Genomic DNA, 20,683 nt, shown 5'->3' on the forward strand with positions numbered 1-20,683 from the left:
TTGAGTTTCACAAGCTGCCAGTTCGTGTAGGTGGTGGTGAAGTGGCCTTGAGGTTACAGAGACACCGACTCTGGTGTGTCCTGAGACCCTTTCTGGTGCTGTGTGGGGGATTTATAAGTGACAATTGATTACTTCAGCAGCTTATTTTGGAAGTTTGATTGTGCAGGGCAGGCTTCCTCCTATTTTACTTTTGATATCCATCTCTCGTGCTGCACAATGTGTCCAGGATTTTCCACTTACTTAAAAGAACAATATGAAGGTGAACATAAATCAAGGCTCTTAATTAACATGGAGCTTCAAGCCTAGGAGAGAAATGTCCCTTGCTTAGAACTGTTGCTCTGAGAAATAACTCCTGTTCCCTTTCCACAGCTTGGATTACCATTGTCGGCCTCCTTTACCATGACATGCATTATTTCTTTCACAATATCAACCCTATGGATACCAAGTAAGTATCTCAGAGCTCTCATGTTTTAACAGCTTGTTTATTACCTTAGTGATATACCTTTATAACAGTCGTGTTGTTATCAGCTGTAAATAAATTACAAGCCATAATCCTGATTCTGCAATGTTGAGGACATGTAGTCATTAACTAGACAAAGATTAAAGTTTACATTAGATGTTTTATTTTACGTTGCAATAAAGTAGATTCCCGTGGCGACGTGTTTGTCTTTCTTTGTCTTCTCCTTCCATTCATCTGATCTGACACTAGAAAAATCATAATTTTAATCTGCCTCATAAAAGAAAATTACGTCTTCTCTCCTGACACTATCAAGATAAAGCTTGCACTTAAATGAAACAAATAAGAAAACAAAATCTGAATCCTGATCCTAGAAACCCACAAGGTAATTTTACAACAGGAGACCAGGCAATGCTTTAAAGACCCTTTGTTTTATGTACTCCATCAGGGAAATCATTAGCAGATAAGATAAAGTAAATGCAGAGCTGTAGAGCTCCCTGCAATACAGTTCCCCAGGGGATTTTGCAAGGCCATTCATGTAAATCATTACACTTTCCTTTCAGGCAAGTGGATGACTTTGTGTTTCCCTTTGGTTTTCCCCGGGGTACAGAGAGCAGTTTACACTTTCAGTCTTTCCAGTCTGTGATTTTTTTCTGTGTTGTTTCTGACAGCAGCCAAGATGCAGCACTTCAGCTCTCCTCAATGTCAGGGATTGCCTTCCTTTCTTGACAAGGGAGTTTATGGTCACAGGAACTCTTTTGTGAATCTTGGCTTGATTGATCCAGATTGGATCACAATCCATGTTGATCACCCTGAGATAATCACACAACTACTACTAAATAGCATTTCTAAATCCATAGCAAGCTGTGCTGTTGGTTGCCCTGCTCTCTCAAAGAAAAGGACACTCAGCAGGTGGCTGCCAGGGAACCATGTCATTAATGTGCAATATTTCATGCTGACATGAAGAAATAGAGGCAATAATTTATGAGGGCTTTTGTTTTTCAGACAGGAGGATCAATGCAATTTATTAAGATAATCAGCTAATAAGATAATAATAATCTCAATTTTTCAAAGGGACAAAGAGACTGAGTATGGTCCTGACATAGGTCAAAGTTTAGCAAACACAATAGGATTAAAGATGCTGCATGGCAAAGCACTGTATTGTAGTATATTGTCATATATCCTGGGGCTCTGACATAGCAAAATAAAACAGTTGTGTCATATTTGTGGACATTCTCTGAAGTTTGTGGAATAGGACAACATTCCTGGTCTCCTGAGTTGTGTGTGGTTTTAGCACTCTTTTAGAGAAGGAGGGATCTGGCCCTGTCACAATGTTAAATAGAAGCACAAAGACATGGGAGAAGAAATGTTTTCTAGATTTCTATAATTAATTCAAAGTACTTGAGCTGCTTGCAGTGTGTAATGCACTGCAAAATCACGTCTATAAAATTGTAGGTGCAGGTCTGTCCAAAACAGCATCTAAAAAGGTGATAATAATGCAGGGAATTCTAGCTTAGTGATTTTTCCTCTCTGGAATCAAACCCCAGGTATTGAAAAAATGCTTTAAAAATAAGTATGCACTTCTGCTGGCTTTTCTTTTTTGTGCTCTGCTATTATAACTTTTTTTGCTTACTCTTCAGTAGAATAACAACTTTTTCACAGAGTAGTTTGTTTTAAAGACTTTTTTAAATGTTCCCTCTAGCACTGGGCTACTTGAACACCTGTAATTTGAACCCTGTCCATTTTCTTCTAAGGGGCATTTTTTTTCTTTTGTGGTGGAAAACCAAACCCAAAACTCTTGGAGCTTTTGTGCTGTACACACAGATGACTTCTATTTTCAGACTACATAAATAGCAGTTTCTAAGGGGAGTAACTTTTGATTCTTTATAAAAAAAAAAAAATTGAAACACAACAATACTTTGAGCCCAGTTCTGCTCATGTACAGGTTGTGTAAATCTGCCATCTCACATCCAAGGCCATGGTGAAGAAAGGCTTGTGCATGCACAGAAACACTATTTTCTGCTTTTGATGAAGATTTTTTTCACACTTCAAAATTCACCAAGCTCTCTGAAATTAAAACACCAGATAAAGGGTGTGGAAAAAACACTTAATCCTTGCAGGAGAAATCTCAAAATGTCAGATAAAGGTTTGAACATTATTAGTCCTTCTCTAAACTTAAACTTTTCATAACAGAGGAGGCAAATTCTACCCTCAGATGCTGGTTGCTGGGAGCAGAAGTAATCTCTGATACTGATGGGTTTTTTAAGGTCAGAAGGAAGGGCTGGTGCTTGGGGCTGTGCTAAATGAGTTCTGTTCCATTTGACCCTGCCAAGGAACTCAGGGTGATTATTTGAATGTCTGACACGACTTTTTCTCTTGTTTCCTGAAAGCAAAATAAGAAAACATCGCAAACAGGTGGCAAATGTAAATAAAGTGGCTTTTAAAGTGCTTTGCAAGCCAGCTCTTTCCAGTGGTGGACTGTGTTTGCAAGCCTATGGTGGTGGTTAATTTGCTTTGGCTCATATTTCTCACAGTCAATACCATTCTTTCACATGCTCCAAAGGTAGATGACAGAGAACATTTTACTCTTGCACAGTTTGTTACTGGTAGGGTAAAAAATTTTACCCTGCAGCCAAATGGATCTCAGTTACACCTAAATATGCAAAAATGCCAAAGTCATAAGTTTTAGCTGAAAGCAGAAATAAGAGGGTTCTTATGTAATGCAAAATTACTTCAGACTAAAAATAAATATATTACCTGGACAAATCAGATATTTAGTCGAGTTCAGCTGTTTGTATTGTGACCTGACTTATTCTCTAACAAACCTAACTGGACATAATCAATTTTCCAAAGTAAAGCTGTAAATCACTTCTAAACATATTCCTATGTATATATTTATATGCATTATATGTGTGTGTCTTACACACTGATGTGTGTCTTTAGTCAGCCTGAAACCCCTCACAAGTTTCCTCCTCACTTAGGTTGCTTTCCTGAGAGCATTTTTAGATTCTTTCATAGGATTCTCCCTAATTATCTAAAGCACTTTGAGCAAGGCTGAAAGCAAGAGAGGAGCAGAGTGAAGGGGTACTTAATGATGCCAACTCTCCAGGTGTTCAAAGCTGGCCCCTACACTTTGTTCCCTATACTATGGCTTCTAGTCCTGTAGGATCTCACTCTCCTATAGAAATTAACTGGCTTGAATGGAAAAAGGAGATCCCATGTTTGTTGTGGGTGTTGTGGATGAACTAAAAAAAAGTTGTTCCTCTTCTTTAATATATTTGCTTCTTCCCAAGGATTGCTGAAGCTGCTGCCTACAAAGGTTATATGATCTCAGCAACCAGTTATCTCATCTCTATCAAAGTGGAACCTCTACCCAAGTTGTCCCACAATCTGTCAGGATCTCCTCTCATCACCATCCAGCTCACCCACAAATTGGTAAGTGAAATGGAAACTACCAGTTTAGGTCACAAAACTGTTCAGAACTTCGGTGCCCGTGGTGACTTTTTTGTATTTCTCTCATAATTTCTGTGGACATTTTTTTTGTAGCAATTGAGGTGGTGTTTGTGGCTACAATATGATGTTTTTCCAACCACTGTGAGTCCTGTTTCCATCACTGCAAAAGGCTGATTAGTGCACGTGTTGTTGAAGAAGGTGAAGTGACAAGTGCAGCTTTAGGCCTTTCTGTGTGTGCTGCTCTAAGGGTGTGTTTGTGCTGCCTGCAACAGAGTGGGATAAATTGCTTTTTTTCTCATTAGAGTGGCCAAAAACAATTAATTCGTGGTTTTTTGCTTTTGCTCTTAATCCACACTGAGGTAACTGAGGGGTTTTGAATGAATAAACCCAGAGAAGGTCAGGTAGAAGTATGTTGGGCAGAGCATCTCCTGGGTAGGAGTGGAGCAGGTTCAAATCCCTGCTCGAGTCTGAACTGCCCTTTCTAGAGAGCAGAGCTTTCTGAAACTGAGAATAAGAGCCAAGAAATATGAGAATCTGAGCAAACTTGGAGAAAAATTTGAATAAAACTGCTGAGTTTCAGTAAGGTGTTTCAGTTTCCCCAAATCAGCACATTCCAGCAGGAAACTGGAATAATAGCTGGGTTTGTTTGCTCTTGGAGGGAGAGGTGTCTCTTTGTCTTGTCAGTGGAGTGGAGAAGAGTGGAGTTCAAACTGGCAAGAGGAATGCAGCGTCTCTGACCCACTTACAGCATGGAATGGAAATGCAAAGGAAAGATTTCAATTCTTAAATGTTTCCTAGAAAACATCTCTTAGATGTTCTTCTAAGTGCTGAATCATGTTTTTCTTTCAATGACTGTTTTCGAGCCAGTTTGTCTTCTTGCTGTTGGCCTTCTGATGAAGATGGAGTAAGCTACAGGAAGGAAATGAAAAATCCCCAAGGGACAGGAGTGAAGTGTGTTGTTTTGCTGACAGTTTTTTGCAAATTGCACTTTGCTTTATTTATCCAGGCACCTCCTCGTGCTGTAGTTATGATGATTTACTAGGAGGCTGTTAAACAAACCCGTGGGTTTTTAATTTTCACTGTTAAGATGGCTTGTACCGTGGTATACAGATAGAAATGTTGCCTGTTCGGGTGTGACTTGGGTTGGGTTTGTGGCATTTTTTGTGTGTGTGTATGTGTGGGGGTTTTTGTTGTTGTTGTTGTGAGGGTTTTTTTGGTGTTATTATTTATTTTTTTTGTTATTATTTATTTTTTAAAACCCTTGCAGAAGTTGGAGAAACATTCTATTCCAATAGCATCGAAAAAGTAGCTCAGCACTGTTCAAAGTCAGTCATGGAAATACATTTATAAAGTTCTGAGAATTTCAAGGCAGGAAGTATTTCTAAATGTGCAGAGAGCATGATCTTGAATTCTGCCCAATAAGCTGTGCTGGGATAATGACTGTGTTAGATGTTGCTCTTGGGCACAAAGCCCTGAAAGGAGATGGGGAAGGCACAGCAGGTTCACCCCTCTGAAAGATGGGGAACTCTTCACCTGCTTATTCACTGCCTGCAGCAACAATCTGCTGCTGGGTTTTACATCTTATTAACTGCACAAACCTGTAAGTTTGGCTGAAGCTCAAGAGATGCAAGAGATACTTTCTCCACGAGTAGGGTTAGAAAAGTCACAGTCTCATTGTTTCTTTTTTTCCCCTCAGCAATCTGTGGACTTCAATTAGAAGCTGGTCCCACGTTGGACTACATAATCATTTTCCCAGTGTTTTTGAAAGCAAAATTAAATGTAAGGGTGGGAGGTATTTTATGTGCTTGCTTCAGAGCCTTATTTCAGTGTTACCTGATGGTGAAGCACTTTGTTGATCTCCTAACTGGATTTGTAAACTCCCTTTTAAAATTCCAAATGCTAAAAACCTTCAAGCACCAAAACATTCTGAAATCACCAAACATGTTTAATCAGAAAATCTCTTTTGATGTCATAAAATATTTTATTTAAATGGTGGTTTGCTGTATTTAATATCTATTGATTTCCCAGTGAAGGAATGTAATTTATCATTGGAATAGCTGTTTAAAAAGAGAGCCTGGCATACAAGTTTGTAAAGAGAATTAATAAAGCTATAAGATCGGGGCAATGGGAATACATCTAGTTACCTACTCTGCTGTTTTTGTGAATTTGCTTAAAAAAAGGGCATTAACCAGTGAGGAATATGCCTCTGGGTATCTTATGTATGGATTCTAAATTCTCTGAGTAATCCTTAGAAACAAAGTTATAGTGTAGGTAGAAATACATGGAATATTTGTCTGTGGGGAAGAGGTGTAGTAAGGAGTTGTGCAGAATGTGTGCAGCTCTGCTGAAAAGGGATATACACTGAATTTGATAGGAAAACTGCTTGCTTGCCTCTGACACCTGTGGCTTTGGAAATATAATTTCTCTTCTGGCTTTTAATTAATGGGGAAGTTTAATATTAAGGAATGGATGAGTAGATTATTCCAGTTATGTGGGAGTGTGGCAGCAGTGGGTTAAATCTGTTCTCTTTTACGCTGCTGTGTCTCCAATGAATTCCATGGAATAACTTTGAACGATATAAATTTAGACAATTTACTTATGAATTTACTTAAGCAGATTACTTAAGCAAATTTACAGAAGTCAGTTCAAGGGAATTGACTTAAGCAGATTGGGAAATGACTCCACGTCTCTGGAAGCTTTCATATGATCCCAGCACAGATCCTTTCTTTCCCACTACATATGATTTCACTCTGGAGTGGTTTCATTTGGCTGAGCATGATCCCCTCATGAAATAAAAGTAGAATTTAAAATGTAAAAGAAATTCTGGCTGCAAAATCACTGTGTTAGGTGTGTGCTTTAAAGAGTAGCAGTCAAGCTATTTATCTAAGTTTATGATTGAATAGTATGATTAAACTGAGAGCATAAAATCTGGCTTACAAACCTGCTTTATCCATTAAAATACTGCAGTAAGGGGAGAAACATTTGAATGCTTGTCTGTTCCACATAACGTTCTCAGTTTAACAGAGGAAAGCGCAATAAGAAAAAAATAAAAAAATGCCAAGTCCAAACAAACAGTTTTTCTTTATTAATTTTTAAGTTTGAGTCTGACTTTTTAATTCTTTTTCTTCTAATGCGTATAGGAAAAACGCCAATCATTTAGCAACAGGGGAAAAAAATGGGAGTAAAGTAAACCATGTCTATTTTAGGAAGTAGTTACAAAGAAAATGTCTGTGAACTGAATGTCACCTCTTGAAACAAAACTTCACAGAGCATTTGTCATTCCGCAGCTCAACCCATGGTTAGTTAAATCTCCTCCTAAACAAGGATTCTCTGGGTTTCTCTGAAATTATCTGCATTTCTTACATAGCTCTTGGGAGCTCGTGAGATGATGAAGTTTCTTGTTTTGAAACATGAGGCGATGCAAAGTGAGGCTCCTGTCTAATCAATTAGGTAAGAATACAGGGAATATTTATAAATGACATGTTAATGCTTCCTTTTCCAGAGAGCACCAAGGGGCAGAGGGCACTGAGGGGGACAGGCTGGAGGCTAAACTGGAGCACAGGAGCTGAGAAGTCACCTCCTAGTTAATACACAGGCCGTTAATTTATGTGTTCAAGGACCAGGGAGACCAAACTGCAGACTCACCTCCATCAGAAAAGGACATCAGTAATTACAGCCATTAGGCCTTGATGTTCAGGCTCACAGCTCCATTCTCATGGGACCAGTATTGCTGGTTGACTTTCTCTCTATCAGCAGAGCAGGCAGAAAATTTTCTGGTCGAGCTTCCGTTAGTGGAAAATGGTTTTCTGACTTAAAATGGAATTTTTCATGATTCAGGATGAATAAGTCATCACATTATTTTTTTGACAAGATTAAAATATCACTTGTTTAAATTCTTCTTATGAAGAAAAGACTCCCTGTGGATAGGACAGATATGTATGTTTTATTACTTATAGTGTTTTAATCACCACTATTCTGACAACAGTTTATTTTGTTGCAAAGTCCCCAAAACCGCTTTTTCTGTTACTCTTTCTTTTATCTTATGAAACTATTAACAGCTTGAGAAAGATTGTTTTGCAAGAAGTCTTCATCATCAAGGATTTAGAATGAACTTCTTTGCATGAGAATATAAAGTGATTAAGTGTTTTATTCTTTCTGCCAGTCTGAGGAAAATTTATCCACCCTGCCTATCCACAGTGTCTGCTTTTATGGCACAGTGACATAGCTGGGGGTGAAAAGCAATTCTCACTTTCCTTCTCTGTAGATATAAGACAGCTTTTCCTGTCGTATTTGGGCATCATCAAGGACCTTTTTGCTTAAGACTTTTTAGAGATGGAAGAATTACTTTAATGGGTCTTTTTAATGACTGTCCCTTCCTTTCCACTGCTCAGGGGGGCAAGAGGAAGAGGAGAGAGAACCAGCAGTGCTTTGTGACACTGCTTTGTGACTCAGATCTGTTGTCACCGTGCTGAGCTGTTTTATTAAAAGTAGGATTCTAAATCTCATTGGATATTTCATGCTGTTGATTCCATATTTGTCCCAAGGCAGCCTTGCAGGTCAGCACACACCTGTGCAGAGAGAGGGGAGGGCTTGCTGTCTGTGTACACACTGTTTTCTTTCCAGAGCTTATGTGAAAAACTATCAAAGGCTGTAATTCAAGAAAATCAAGTTCATTGGTGGTATTGGCTGTAATTGCAGGACATTCAGTGTGAACACTGAATATATACATTTCTCTTTATCAGCAAAACTTTGTCTGAATTAAGTCCTCTAAGAGACAGAAGTTGATACACTAAATAACAACAGTTAGTTGTTATTCAGGAACATTTCAGTGACACAGACATGTTTTTAACTGATTTAAAAAGTGATGATGCCCTGCTCTTCAGCACCTTGCATGAACTACTGTCTCCAGCAAAAAAAAATAACAGGAATCAACTCACACCTTCAGTGTGTGGGGGAGGATGTGAAGACTGATGGTAGTTTGTAGCTGGAGACAGCTTAGTCTTGACCTGTCCAGATGTTTTGTAATGAGGCAACAGTACATTTTGTAAAATGATTATCTGAAAAAAAAAAAAATTCTGTTTCCAGCAAGATGTTTTTCATAGCAGGAGCAACCAGAGAAGAATTAACATTTCACTTGTGCGATCCAAGAAATTACAGCACGGGGTAGAAATTCAGAAGAGATGAATGTCAAGGCTGAAATGTAACACAACATGCTCTGGAAAAAGTCAGAGGAGGTGACAGAGGAAGAAATGGTGTCAAACTGCACCAATATTTTGTAAAATCCATATGGTTATGTAGCACAGACCTTGGCTTTTGACCATGCTGAAGTCACTTTTTGATTCTCTGGGGACAAAGTAGCTACAAATTCTTGTGTTTCCTGACAAGGCAGCTGACTGTCTTTCAGCTTATAGAAACAGCAGCTTGGTATAAATCCAGGCCTGCTTGGTGCACAGAGGGCAAATAACTGCCTCAGGTGATGAGACAGAAGGGGAGCAGTCACACCCTGCGTGGAGCAGCAGAGCTCACTGCTCTGGTGATCCCTGGCTGTTGACTGGCACTGGAGAGAAAATTGCTTTGCATCTAGAAGAAAACTTTTTGTACTCTACTTTCAAACCAAGTAGTTTTCTCCAGGGGTTTGTTTTCTCTTTCCTCTTTGCAGAAGGGGGACATGTGCAGCTGCAGTTTTGGAGGGTTGTAAGCTCCTGGCTGATACACCATGTGTGAGAGGCCTCACATGAAGATTAGATGCCAATTGGGAATTCTTAATGCAGCTGGTTTCCCCCCAGATATATTTGGGGAAATGCCACTTTAAATATTTGTTTGATTCGGGGGAAAATGCATGTTTTACTAAGATACTACCACGTTAGGACTAATTTAGCATTGTTCCCTCTCAGTCCTTTGCTCTGTGTGGTTCACTTTAACAAACACAGCTCTTGGGGAATTGTGTGCCTGACCAGGAAGTGTTAATCTCTCCTGCCATATTATTGCACTGAATCATTCAAACAGCTGCTTCCCTCCTCTTTTTTGAGGAGTTGCTGCTGCACTTTGTTCCTTTCTGCCATAAATGCTTCCCATCAGAACCCCACTGTGACCTGCTTCCTCCGTGCTCCTTTCCGAGCACTCCATCAATGGAGCTTTAGCAGCTTCTCCTCTTAATCCCATCTCATCTTCTGTTATGTGACTTTCTCAAACCTCCAGAATCAGGAGTCCTAGGAGAGCATCAGCATTCATTGTAGTTCAGCCTGAATGTCGGGGAAGAGCCCTCCTGGGGCTCTCCTTGGGAGGTGGTAAAGTGCCAGGAAAAGAGATTTCTCTTTTTTCTTCTCTTCCTCTTCCTCTTCCTCTTCCTCTTCCTCTTCCTCTTCCTCTTCCTCTTCTCTTCCTCTTCCTCTTCCTCTTCCTCTTCCTCTTCCTCTTCCTCTTCCTCTTCCTCTTCTCCTCTTCCTCTTCTCCTCTTCTCTTCCTCTTCTCTTCTCACTTTGCTCCATTTATAGGAAAGTGCTCCTATAGAAAGTCCTCTTGCAGTTCAGGAAGTTAGGCACAAAGTTAAGGAACATTTTCCTTTGAGCTTTTAATGAGGCAATGGGACTTTTGCCCCTAAAATGTACCCTGAACGTCATCCTTCTGTCTTTTTCCTGGGCATGCAATATCCTGAGCTTTGTTTAACATCATTGCTGATAAGAAAATAAACTAAGGGAAGAGGCAATTCCCATTTGTACACAAATATTAGTGCTACCAGGAGAGAGACAAATCAATGTGGAGCCAATTTATTTTTATGGCAAGTTAAGTGTCGACTAATTTATATATTGACTGAGGAGAAACAGTGACTCTTGCCCACACCTGCAGGTATAATTTTTCACTGGAGGGGCTTTGACAGAAAGAACTTGACTAAAATACAATTAAAACTGTGACTCTGGCAGGATGTACCACAGTTAAGCAAAAAGAAAAAAACAATAATAAAGCCTGTAATTTAAAAATCAATGCAAAGTTTGTCACTTTGTTACACAAGTTAAGTCCTTGCTATAAATAGCAAAGGAAATCCATTGAGTTCACATGAGAAATGGACATAATTGCAGCTAATTTTCTTGCTCCTTGGCAACCTTAAAACACCAGTAGTCATTATGATGAAATACAGCATCTCTTAATGATACAGCAATAGTTTTGTTAATGTTATTAACAGAAACATCCCAGGACTTATTTTTCTCATAGGAATCCATTCCAAAAAGACCTAGAAAGGTGCAGCTGCAAAAAATATAGATTTTCGTTAAGCACATTGAAGATGGGCTGCTGTAAGGATCAGGACTGCTTTGTAATAAGCTGTAATTCACAGAAGGTTTAATTTCCATGTCAGAACAGGAAAACCTTTTAAACCTTTGGAGGCACAATACTTTCCCTGTGTTACCACTCATTTACTGTGAAACAAGTCCCCATATTTCTTTGTAAATGAGTCCTTTGCCTTTGAGGTGGATATTGCAACAAGAGTGAGGGTTTCACGAGGTGATTGAGTGGTTTTGGATGCATGCAAGTAAAGTTTGCTTTCAATTTGGAGTTTACTTGCTGAGTTTTATTCTTTGGGTATGTGGGCAATTTTATATGCAAACTTCCACTTAGTAGCTATAAAATTACCTCTTGCCTAAAGAAAATAACCACTGCTGACTGGAACCAACTGTTATCAATCTATGGCAAAAAGCATCTGCTTTTTCTCTTTCAAATCTCTGCTTGCAAGTGACAGGGCATCAGCAGTTGGAGCTCAGTCAATACCAAGCAATAAACTTCAAAAATCTTGCTGACTTAAACACCCAAAACTGCATTCCCCAGTTATCCTCTTTTACAGAACTGTGGCATCTTGTGCTGCCTCACTCTGCCTTTGCCTGAACATTCATCATAATAGAAAACAAAATTATGGGGTTTATATTTGACATGATCAAACCTGCAATGTAGAGTTCTGTCCCAGGCATGAGCACAGCTCTTAAATTCAGTTTAGTTCTCCTGTTTAAGTTCCCCATCAGTGACTAAATCCTCGAGGAATCCTTTCATGTGGGGATGGCTTGTTACAGGAGTTCTGTCCAGTTTCACTCCATTTAATGAACTGTCAGGGTTTCTGCTATAAAACCTTGTGTTTCTTTGGACACTGTTAATACAGACAGATACATATTTAAATGTTAAGAAAAAGCTTGCTGCAGAGGTGAAGTGGACAACATTCAGATGTTAATAACTCTGATGTATAAAACAACAAACAGAAAAGTGAGAATAACACCCCACCAGTCCCTAATCCCCACGGTGAACATGGATCCTGTAAAATCTCTCCTGGTGAGGCCAAGCTGGTTTGAACTGGCACAAGGTGACCATAGCATTTGAAATTTCTAGATTCAAAATGCCCAAATCATCTTCTTTTTGGTTTGTTTTGGGTTTCTAAAGGTCAGAAATAGTTGTGCTGATTGAGAATTTCAAAGTCACTAGAGTCAGATGCTTGGAGACGGTATGTTTTCCCAGCTGTTTTGTAATAAGACCTATTAAATATAAAGAGTAAAATTCTGATTTAATTATGATCTGTGCTAGAACTGCTGACTCCCATGGGACCAAGCTTTCAATTCTCACTCTAATGGTGATCTAATGTTGCTTTCAGACTGGTACAGTCCATTCCTCATTATTTTTAACAATTTGAAGAGAAAATAGAATCAAATCCAAAGACTGAAAAAGAAGGTTTGTTTCAGATACTTTGTCTGCTGATTGTACTGGCAGCCAGTGCTTTTTTAAGTGAGCAATAAAATCCAATGCCAGTGCATTGCTAGCTCTCCATGAGTTACATCTTGAATAATCCACATAAAAGCAAAAGCAGAAAGGACTTTTCAGGTCCTCTGGACACATTGCTTGAACTCTAGGCGGGTTCAGCTCGGTTTGTTTTCCTGGTCAATGTGGTTAGCAGCCAAATAATTTACTGTGGTGGAGGGAAATTTAAGGAAGATGTTCATGTCTGGTGTCCTTGATTTGATAGTTTGATCCTTTACATTTCAGCTGTGCCACATTGCACACTGCCTGGGTTCATCCTGGAAGTCTTACTCTGGAAGCTTCTAACATCTAGACTTTCCTAAGCTACTTGGGGTTTTTTTTCTGCTGTGTTCTCACATATGGCAATTAAATCGGAGTAGAGCACGTACCTGAGTGCCAAGAACTGCTCTTAAACCAGGTTTCTGTGTTGAACAGGGTGGGTGGTTCTGCCTCTCAGAGATACCACTTTTTGCACAGGTCAGGTCCTGGCAGATAAATAAATGGGCCTGCATTTGTGAGGAACAGAGCAAAGGCTCTGGAATTATACAAATAATTCCTGAAAATGCAAAGTTCTGTCAGCACTTTGGGTAACAAGTTGAGAGTTCACTACAAAATTTCTCGCTAGTTATTGACCTAGTTATTACTGCTTATTACCTCACTGCTGAGGTGCCACCTGCAACCCTATTTAATTTGGGTTTTAGTGCTTTCAGGAGTATGGGGTGTGACTAATCTGCTGCACCTTCTCCTTGAGACACTCTGGTGTAACAGTTGCTAGGTTTTTTTTGCACTAGTGGTGACTTCAAAAGGTTGGTGGTAAGTGTTGGAGGAGCCGGGCTACTTTTATTAATTCTGCAGTTTGAGCTCTTTGCTGCTGCTCTTTTTAACTTTTAGATTGTGGGTTTGCATTTCTTGTTCATCAATCCAAGATATTATCACATGTCTTTATTGAAGTTCCCCATGGTTTCTGGAGTGTTTGCCCATGTCTCTGTGAAACCTCTTAAGCTCACAGGAATGATTTATGTGGCATGAATGGCCGATATTTAAAGGCACAGAAATGAGTGATGCTTCACTCAGAAAATTGTAAATGTGCTAAATCTATTTTTGTCTTTCTGGTTTATGTTCTGGAAACATATGCAAAAATATGCTGGAAATGAGCAGGTAATGAAAGGCTGTGAAGGTGTAACATGTTTGGAGAAGAATAGGGTCCCTTGCTTGTACTCTGGGTTAGAACATGTAGAAAGGCCATGGGCATTTCTTTTAATCCCTTGAAACACTTCTTTGGTTGGTTGGTTGGTTTTGGTGTGTATGTGTCCAAAAGAGTACAAGAAATGGATGGATATGGATAGTAACAGGGAATTTATTCCTTTGTATGTACTTTTATATCATAGATTATTTAAGCTTTTTGAACATGGAACTCCTCCATGCTGGCTTGCAGTTAAGAGGGATTGGACCAGGAACTTTTGAAAGTTGCCTATTGGCAGGTTACACACATTAGACATGAATGATGAATGTAAGGGAGTTCAGTATGGTTTTGTGGAACTCAGAAAGTTTAGTTTATGATAATGAGGGTTGAAAAGTTGTCTTCAACTTTGCTGTTCTGGTGATAAAGAAATAGTGGGCAGTTTCCAAATGGAATGAATTTATAGTTACGATTTGAGGATTTAAAACTCTACAAGTCCACTTAACATATATTTATATCCTCTCCTCCCCTTTTAAATATTCCCAATTTCTGCAGGCAAATGTGAATATTGCCTTGGACCACGGAGTGGGAAAACTAGAATATGTTCTGCATTAAGAGTAGAATCATCACAACCATAATAGTAAAGTGGGGTAGTTTGAGGGAAAAATAACAGTTATACAGTCTAATAGAGGCAAAGATTATTGCTCTGCTGCTGGTGATTAGCAGCGTTAGCACAGAAATAACTGCAGAGATTTTTGGAATTAATTGGACCCTTTTTATTACACTCCTGAGCTGTTGCATTTAACCAACAATGGGAAAACAAGGCACCTGCTCAGCAGTGGTGAGGGTGATCTCCTTTGCCTTTCCCCAGTGGAATTTCTCCAAGGCAAACCCGAAGGCAGCCGGGGGTGTTTGGCAGCTCCGACTGAACTAATGACAGGGCAGCGCTCGGGCTAAGTATGGGCTGTGTTACGGGAACATCACCCACCTAAAACACTGCTTGCACTTCGTTCACGCAAGATAAATAAAAACTTTGGCTCACAAGTAGCGTTAATTTTAGCTCAGAAAGGGCAGAGGAGTTGTACTTTAGAGGAGGCAGTGGATGGTAAATTTGTGGGTTTGCCTGTTCCCCTCCCCACCGTTCCCCAAGCAGATGAACTCCACTCCCTCTGTAGATAATGACATTAACAGCTCGTAATAAAAACTTGGAGTTCTTGTTCTAGCAGGAAATGTGCAGCTGCTAAGGAGGGATTTTCCCTTCTCTTAAAAAAAAAAAAAAAGAAAGCACAGTCCTTCCCAATTTAAGAGGCAACACAAGCTGGCTCAGCAGCGAGATTCCTATCGGGACAGGGCCAGCCAAGAGGAACTGCATTTCAGTGACTCACCCTGCAGCCAGCTCTGCATACCTTCCTCCTCTGCAGCGGCTCGCTATAAATTTCAGTAATCTCGATCTGTCCAAGCTATCATTTAATGACTAACATGTGCTCTGAGAAGGGGAAAGGGCGCTCGGGATGAAGGCAGAGCTCCTGCAATAACACATTGTTTGACAACCGGAGCATCACAGCCTGGGAGAGGCAGCACAGAGTGTAGCAAACAGGTTCTGTGGGGGATTACTCGTGTGGTTTGAGTCGGGCACGGTGCCAAGCCGGGTGTTAATAATGCTAAGCAAGGAGAGATAGAAGATGTGGAAATCGTAAATAGAAAAATCCCATTAACTAATAAAATTGAAAGATATTTAATTAATTCGCCATAAAAACATTGGGTAAGTTTAAAGTTCTAATTCAGAACATTAACTCGGTCTTAAAAAAACAAACAGAACAAAACCCCTTACATTTTCCCTTTTAATTTCTTTCTTTTCATGGTTTTTTTTTTTAATTTTCTAAACGCTTTTTTTTCTTTGAGAATTATTTTTCTCGGGTCACTGGATTTTAACGTTTTGCTTTTATTTGTTCTTCTCGGGTTAAGTGGAATTGTTTCATAAGTATTTCTAATGCAAGGGGCCATAGAATATGCTTTATGTAAAGATCAGTTTGGAAATCCTCATAAAGATAAGTGTAGAAACTAATGTCTCAGGTACTTTTAGTTAGAAATCTACTGGTTGATTTCAGAGAAATCAGGAATAGATACATAATTAAAATAATAGTTAAAATAAATTCTCAGGTTTAGTTAGAGCAAGTCTAATCTGGTCAACTGGTAAATTTTTTTTTTTTACTTGTCATGTCTGTATCCTAATTTAGTCATCTTATAGCCTGCTATTTATATATTTATATGTATGACTAATGTTAAACACTGTATTGCTGTAAAACAGGCAGGAGCTGGAGTGCTGTCCTAGATAATGTGGGGCTTTAGCTGAGCCTGGATGCTTTGGTGGAAGGAAGATACAAGGATCCATCCTGGAATTAAACCACTGGCATTTATTTATTTTACATATGGTGCACTGCAGGAAGAATTTACAGGGTTAGGCTGATGAAATGTGCTTTGACAGATCATGTAATGATTTAGGGTGGAATTAATCCCTAGATGCTGGTGAAAAATGTTTAGTCACGAGCTTTTAGTCCAATGTAAGTCATTAGCTTCATTATTTTGCATTCATGCCAACCAAAGAGCTGTGAAATGAATTAATCCTGTATACTATGGCTAAATGTCTTTGTTCAGTGTAAGAATTGGTGATATTACCAAAGGTTTGGAGGTTTTGCTGTGAAGTTCCCTCTGGACTTTCCCTCTGGATAAACAGGAGGAAGGGCAGGGGTCGTGTAAAGCATCAGGGCACGTTGTCCCCAGGCATTGGGGACATTGCTGTGATGTGCATTATAGGTTGGTACAAAAAGCTCCACAAGATCTAACATTTATTATTTCAGACTATTTATTTCAGATTGGTGCATCCAAGCTTTGAAACTTTAACTGTTAAAGTCCAATTGTTTGATGAGTGGCAGGGCACGCTTAGAGAGGAGATCAAAATGTTCCCTTTCTTGGTCCTGTGACTGCAATGTTGAGCCCTCCTAAACTGTCACCAAGGAGCTGTGACAGCTCCACGTGTTTCTCCTTGGCAAAGCAGTTGGGCTTTATGCAAATTCCTTCGAGGAGCAGAAATATTTACATTGAAAACCCGCCAAGAGTCAGACGAAGTGTTGGTGGGGTAAGGGAGGCGTGGGCAAAGGGAGAAAATCATCCAGGGAGTAATTTCAGGCAGCAGAAGAAAATATTGCACCAACACCATTCCTGTTTCAGCACTTTGCTCTTGGGAGCAGGTGCCAGTGGGAGGTGAATAAACAGAATTCAGCCTCCCCTGTGGGACTGAGGGCTCTGGCAAAGTGACTGAGTGCTGTCAGCTCTGGGGGGAAGCTTAGGGTAAACTTTTAACCTTTTGGGACAAAGCTTTTGCTGAGTGAGGTTCAGTCAGGCCCATTTATGACTGCACTGCTGGCCCAGCTGGCAGGAGGGGTGAAGGTGTGTCCCTGGACAGGCTGGATGCTCCTCACTGCACCAATCCATGTGGAATGTGCAGGATTCCAGCTCGGAGTCCCTGCAGCCAGCGGTGCCCAGTCTGTGTCTGACAGTGGAATTCCTGCCCTTAAACCCTGCTGGTGAGATGTTATCTGTCTAACAGGGAATTTCCTGCCTGATTTTCTTTTGTGGATTTCTCTTTAGCTGTTCAAATGTACAAGAGTGAAAGAGCAGCACGGGAATGGCCTGTTGGGAGGGATGAGATGGGATGTTGTGTGCAAATCATTCAGTATAGAAGTCCCACACAATCCCCTGAAGGCAGCGTGGAGGCAACAAGCTCCTTTAAAATGTTATTAAGCCTGATTATTTATTTTAAGAAACAAATATCCTTATACTTATCTAAGTACGTGATTTCACTTTAAATCATGTATTTTGCAGTTAACCACACAAACTTCAGACTTAAGTATATCCTGTGAACATAAAACCTGACAGAAAGAATTCCAGTAAAAAATTTATTAAAAGAATTGCAGAGACTTAATGCTTTGTTGTGGTAAAGTCTGTACCCAAGGGAACAAAAGCACAACTTCAGTATATAGTGTATTTCTTTATTGTATATTTTCGTTCTTCATAGTCTGCAGACTGTTGATTAGCTTTTACTTTCCTCAGCTTGAATATTTTGTATATCCCAGAACTAGATTTACATATTTTAGCTCATTCTTTGGCTTCCTCTTGAGGAGAGTTATAACTCAGTAAATATTATAAAAAAAAAAAACCATAAATATTCTTCCACTTCAGAAAAAAAAAAAGATTTTAAGTTTGCTTCCTGCAACTATCAACTAGCCAGCAGAAAACAAATGTACTGGCAAGAATATTTAGCAGAGCAGCAAATTTTAAGTGGTTACAGAAGACTGTTCCTGGAAGGCAGACTCCAAAAAGCAAGCTGTCACATTTTTTCCTAGGTATCTACTATTTTTTTTGATGTGTTACACATATTTGCCTGACTCTGTCTTTGCTAATGACATGTCAAAACACTCAGGGATTTACTGGATTAAATAGTGATCAACTGTATAAAGGCAATTAATCAATGCAAGGACTCTTCACTGGTGTTACTTCTCAAGGAGCTGCTGCTCACTCACACTTTCCTGCTGCACACATTTCATCCCTCTCTTTGCTGGAGTGCAGGTCTTGTAGAACAGAATTTTATTACTTGATATCTGAGCTTCTATTTATTTCTCATCTGTTTTCTTTTGGATCATCGAGGAATTTTACATTTCATGCCACAGCTTTTCTTGCCAAGTTTTGCAGCGTTTATCAGTGCTAACAGAGAGCTCGTTGGCTTCTGAGCTGCAGAATATCAAGCCAAAATGTTGAGGTGAACTTGCTGCCCTTTGCACTCGATGAAGAACAGACAAAATCCTTACTGGACCTTCCAAGGGTCAGGAGGCAGGAACAGCCCAGTGACTGGGAGCTGGAGTTTCACTCACTGCTCTTCCAGTGGGTTCCTGTAGCAAATCAGAAAATGCAGATCTAAAAGTATTTGAGTATCCAGTTCCCCTATTTGAGTGAAGCTTGCACCCGGTTTGGTTTGCATTTAAAGGCCCGGGGCAGGGTGTGTTTGAGCAACACTTTTGTGTTTTAGCATCCCCTAGGACTGACATCTCCCTGTTTGCTCCACAGCCCAGGCTGTGTGTGCGGTCAAGAAGAGGTGTTAAATCTTCCAGGAGATGATCCATCTCATGCCAAAGTGTTTGCTTAAAATGTTTTGGCTGAATTGCTCCTATTTATCTCGACTGATAAGGGAAGCTGGATCGAGAAACATCTCAATTTGCTCAGCTAAAACCCCACCCTACTGTCTTACAGTTACACAGATCAGGACCCAGAGGGAAGTTCCCTGCTGTGAACAATAATGTGAGGGGAGCAATAAGGATACATTAAGGAATTAGAGGTGCTATTTGTGCCTGGTGTAAAGACTGCAGGGATGAGATATGGAGATTTATATTTGTAATGGTTGACACTTGGATTACCCGCTGAGAAAAACTCACCCCGTTTTGGATTTTCTGGAACGTGCAGTTTTTTCACCCTAAGGAATGCACTTGGAAAGATAGAGGGAAAAAAAAATTAAAAGGCAAAGATACTGAGACTATGCAAGTCCTTTATTTTTCCTCATATTCCTTCTTGCATGACTGAACTAGATTTTACGTTTTGATGACACCGCAAATGTGACATTTCAGCCCAGAGCTATAGAGCCCTGAAAATAAAAATGTGTCTTGCAACCACTGATCACTGACAGGGCTGGAGCTTCCAAACTAATGAGAAATGATGACAAGCCCTGCATCCAGATAAATTGTTTCAGTCTGAGCTGCAGCCTCTCTCATTTGTCTGACACTGTTCTTCATAGGACATTGTCCCACAGCACTGGGTTTGTGAGCAGCAGATAAAGATGTGTCATCCAGCTGTGGTTTGTGCTAAGTTACAGCATCCAGCATTTCTTCAGTTACATAACTCCAAATGAAAGGATCAGGGCTTGGATGCTGCTTTTTCCCCAACGTGAAGGACAAGGTAGGAACCAGGCTGAGCCTGGGCAAGCCTGGCTTGGTGCAGATGGCATTTGGCCCTTGCAGAGAGGGAAGGATGAGCCCTGTGCCAAGTGCCACCTCCTGTGTGTATTGCCTGGCTTGGGGGGTGGCTCAACCAGTTTAATTTAGGAGTAGGAGGGACAGTACAGACAGCAGTATTTTGCATTTTGTACACAATTATCTCCTGTTGACACAGTGTCTGACAACTTCAAGAAAATATAGGCTAAAAATAAAGGTAAGTTTCAGAGTGGTAGTAAAAAAAAAAGTGCAGCTGAAACATATGGTCTGATGAGAATCTAAGTACCTTATGTTTTGAGAACTAAATATATGAGCATATTCAAGTATACTCCATTTATTCTGCTCCAAGCTTTGAGAGCGTGGCAGAACGACAGCTTTGTTCTCTACTGATGAAAACCAGGGTTACATTGCAAATCTTACTGGTAGCAAGACTAATGTGAACAGAAGAGCTGTGCTATGATCAGCATGTGGTGCAACAGCTTTCTGCTCTGCCCCTCTCTGCCTCCTGGTTTGAATCTGTGCCTCCTGAGGAGGAACCCGTGGGGTGATGCCGAGGATGAAGGCTGGGAAGGGAGGCAGTTGCCCTCTTTGGGAGCAGGGAGATGGTTCTGGCTGCTGGCCTGGCTGGCCCCAAGCTGACATGCAGATCAGTAATTTATGTCACAGTGATAATAGGTTGTAGTGCCAGCAACTTTTTATAACGCTCATAAAATTCCTTATTCCTGTGGGGAAACATTCCTCCAGTGTGGGCAGGAAAATGATCCCTTTCAGATGTCAGTGTGGACT

The 20,683-nt window shown here is 40.1% G+C and overlaps 1 protein-coding gene across 1 annotated transcript in view; it reads left to right on the top strand.

The window, feature by feature from the left end:
* The window catches only part of ADGRD1 (adhesion G protein-coupled receptor D1), a 135,188-nt gene that overhangs the window by 24,742 nt on the left and 89,763 nt on the right, over positions 1-20,683 (top strand). Inside the window, exons 12-13 of the mRNA XM_027733162.2 lie at positions 370-445; positions 3,751-3,892. Coding sequence (XP_027588963.1) covers positions 370-445; positions 3,751-3,892 — 218 coding nt within the window. The remainder of the gene's footprint in view (positions 1-369; positions 446-3,750; positions 3,893-20,683) is intronic.

This window comes from Pipra filicauda, unplaced genomic scaffold (assembly GCF_003945595.2).
Source record: "Pipra filicauda isolate LSUMZ 115617 unplaced genomic scaffold, ASM394559v2 scaffold14_size4853619_pilon, whole genome shotgun sequence".
NCBI classification, from domain to species: Eukaryota; Metazoa; Chordata; class Aves; order Passeriformes; family Pipridae; genus Pipra; species Pipra filicauda.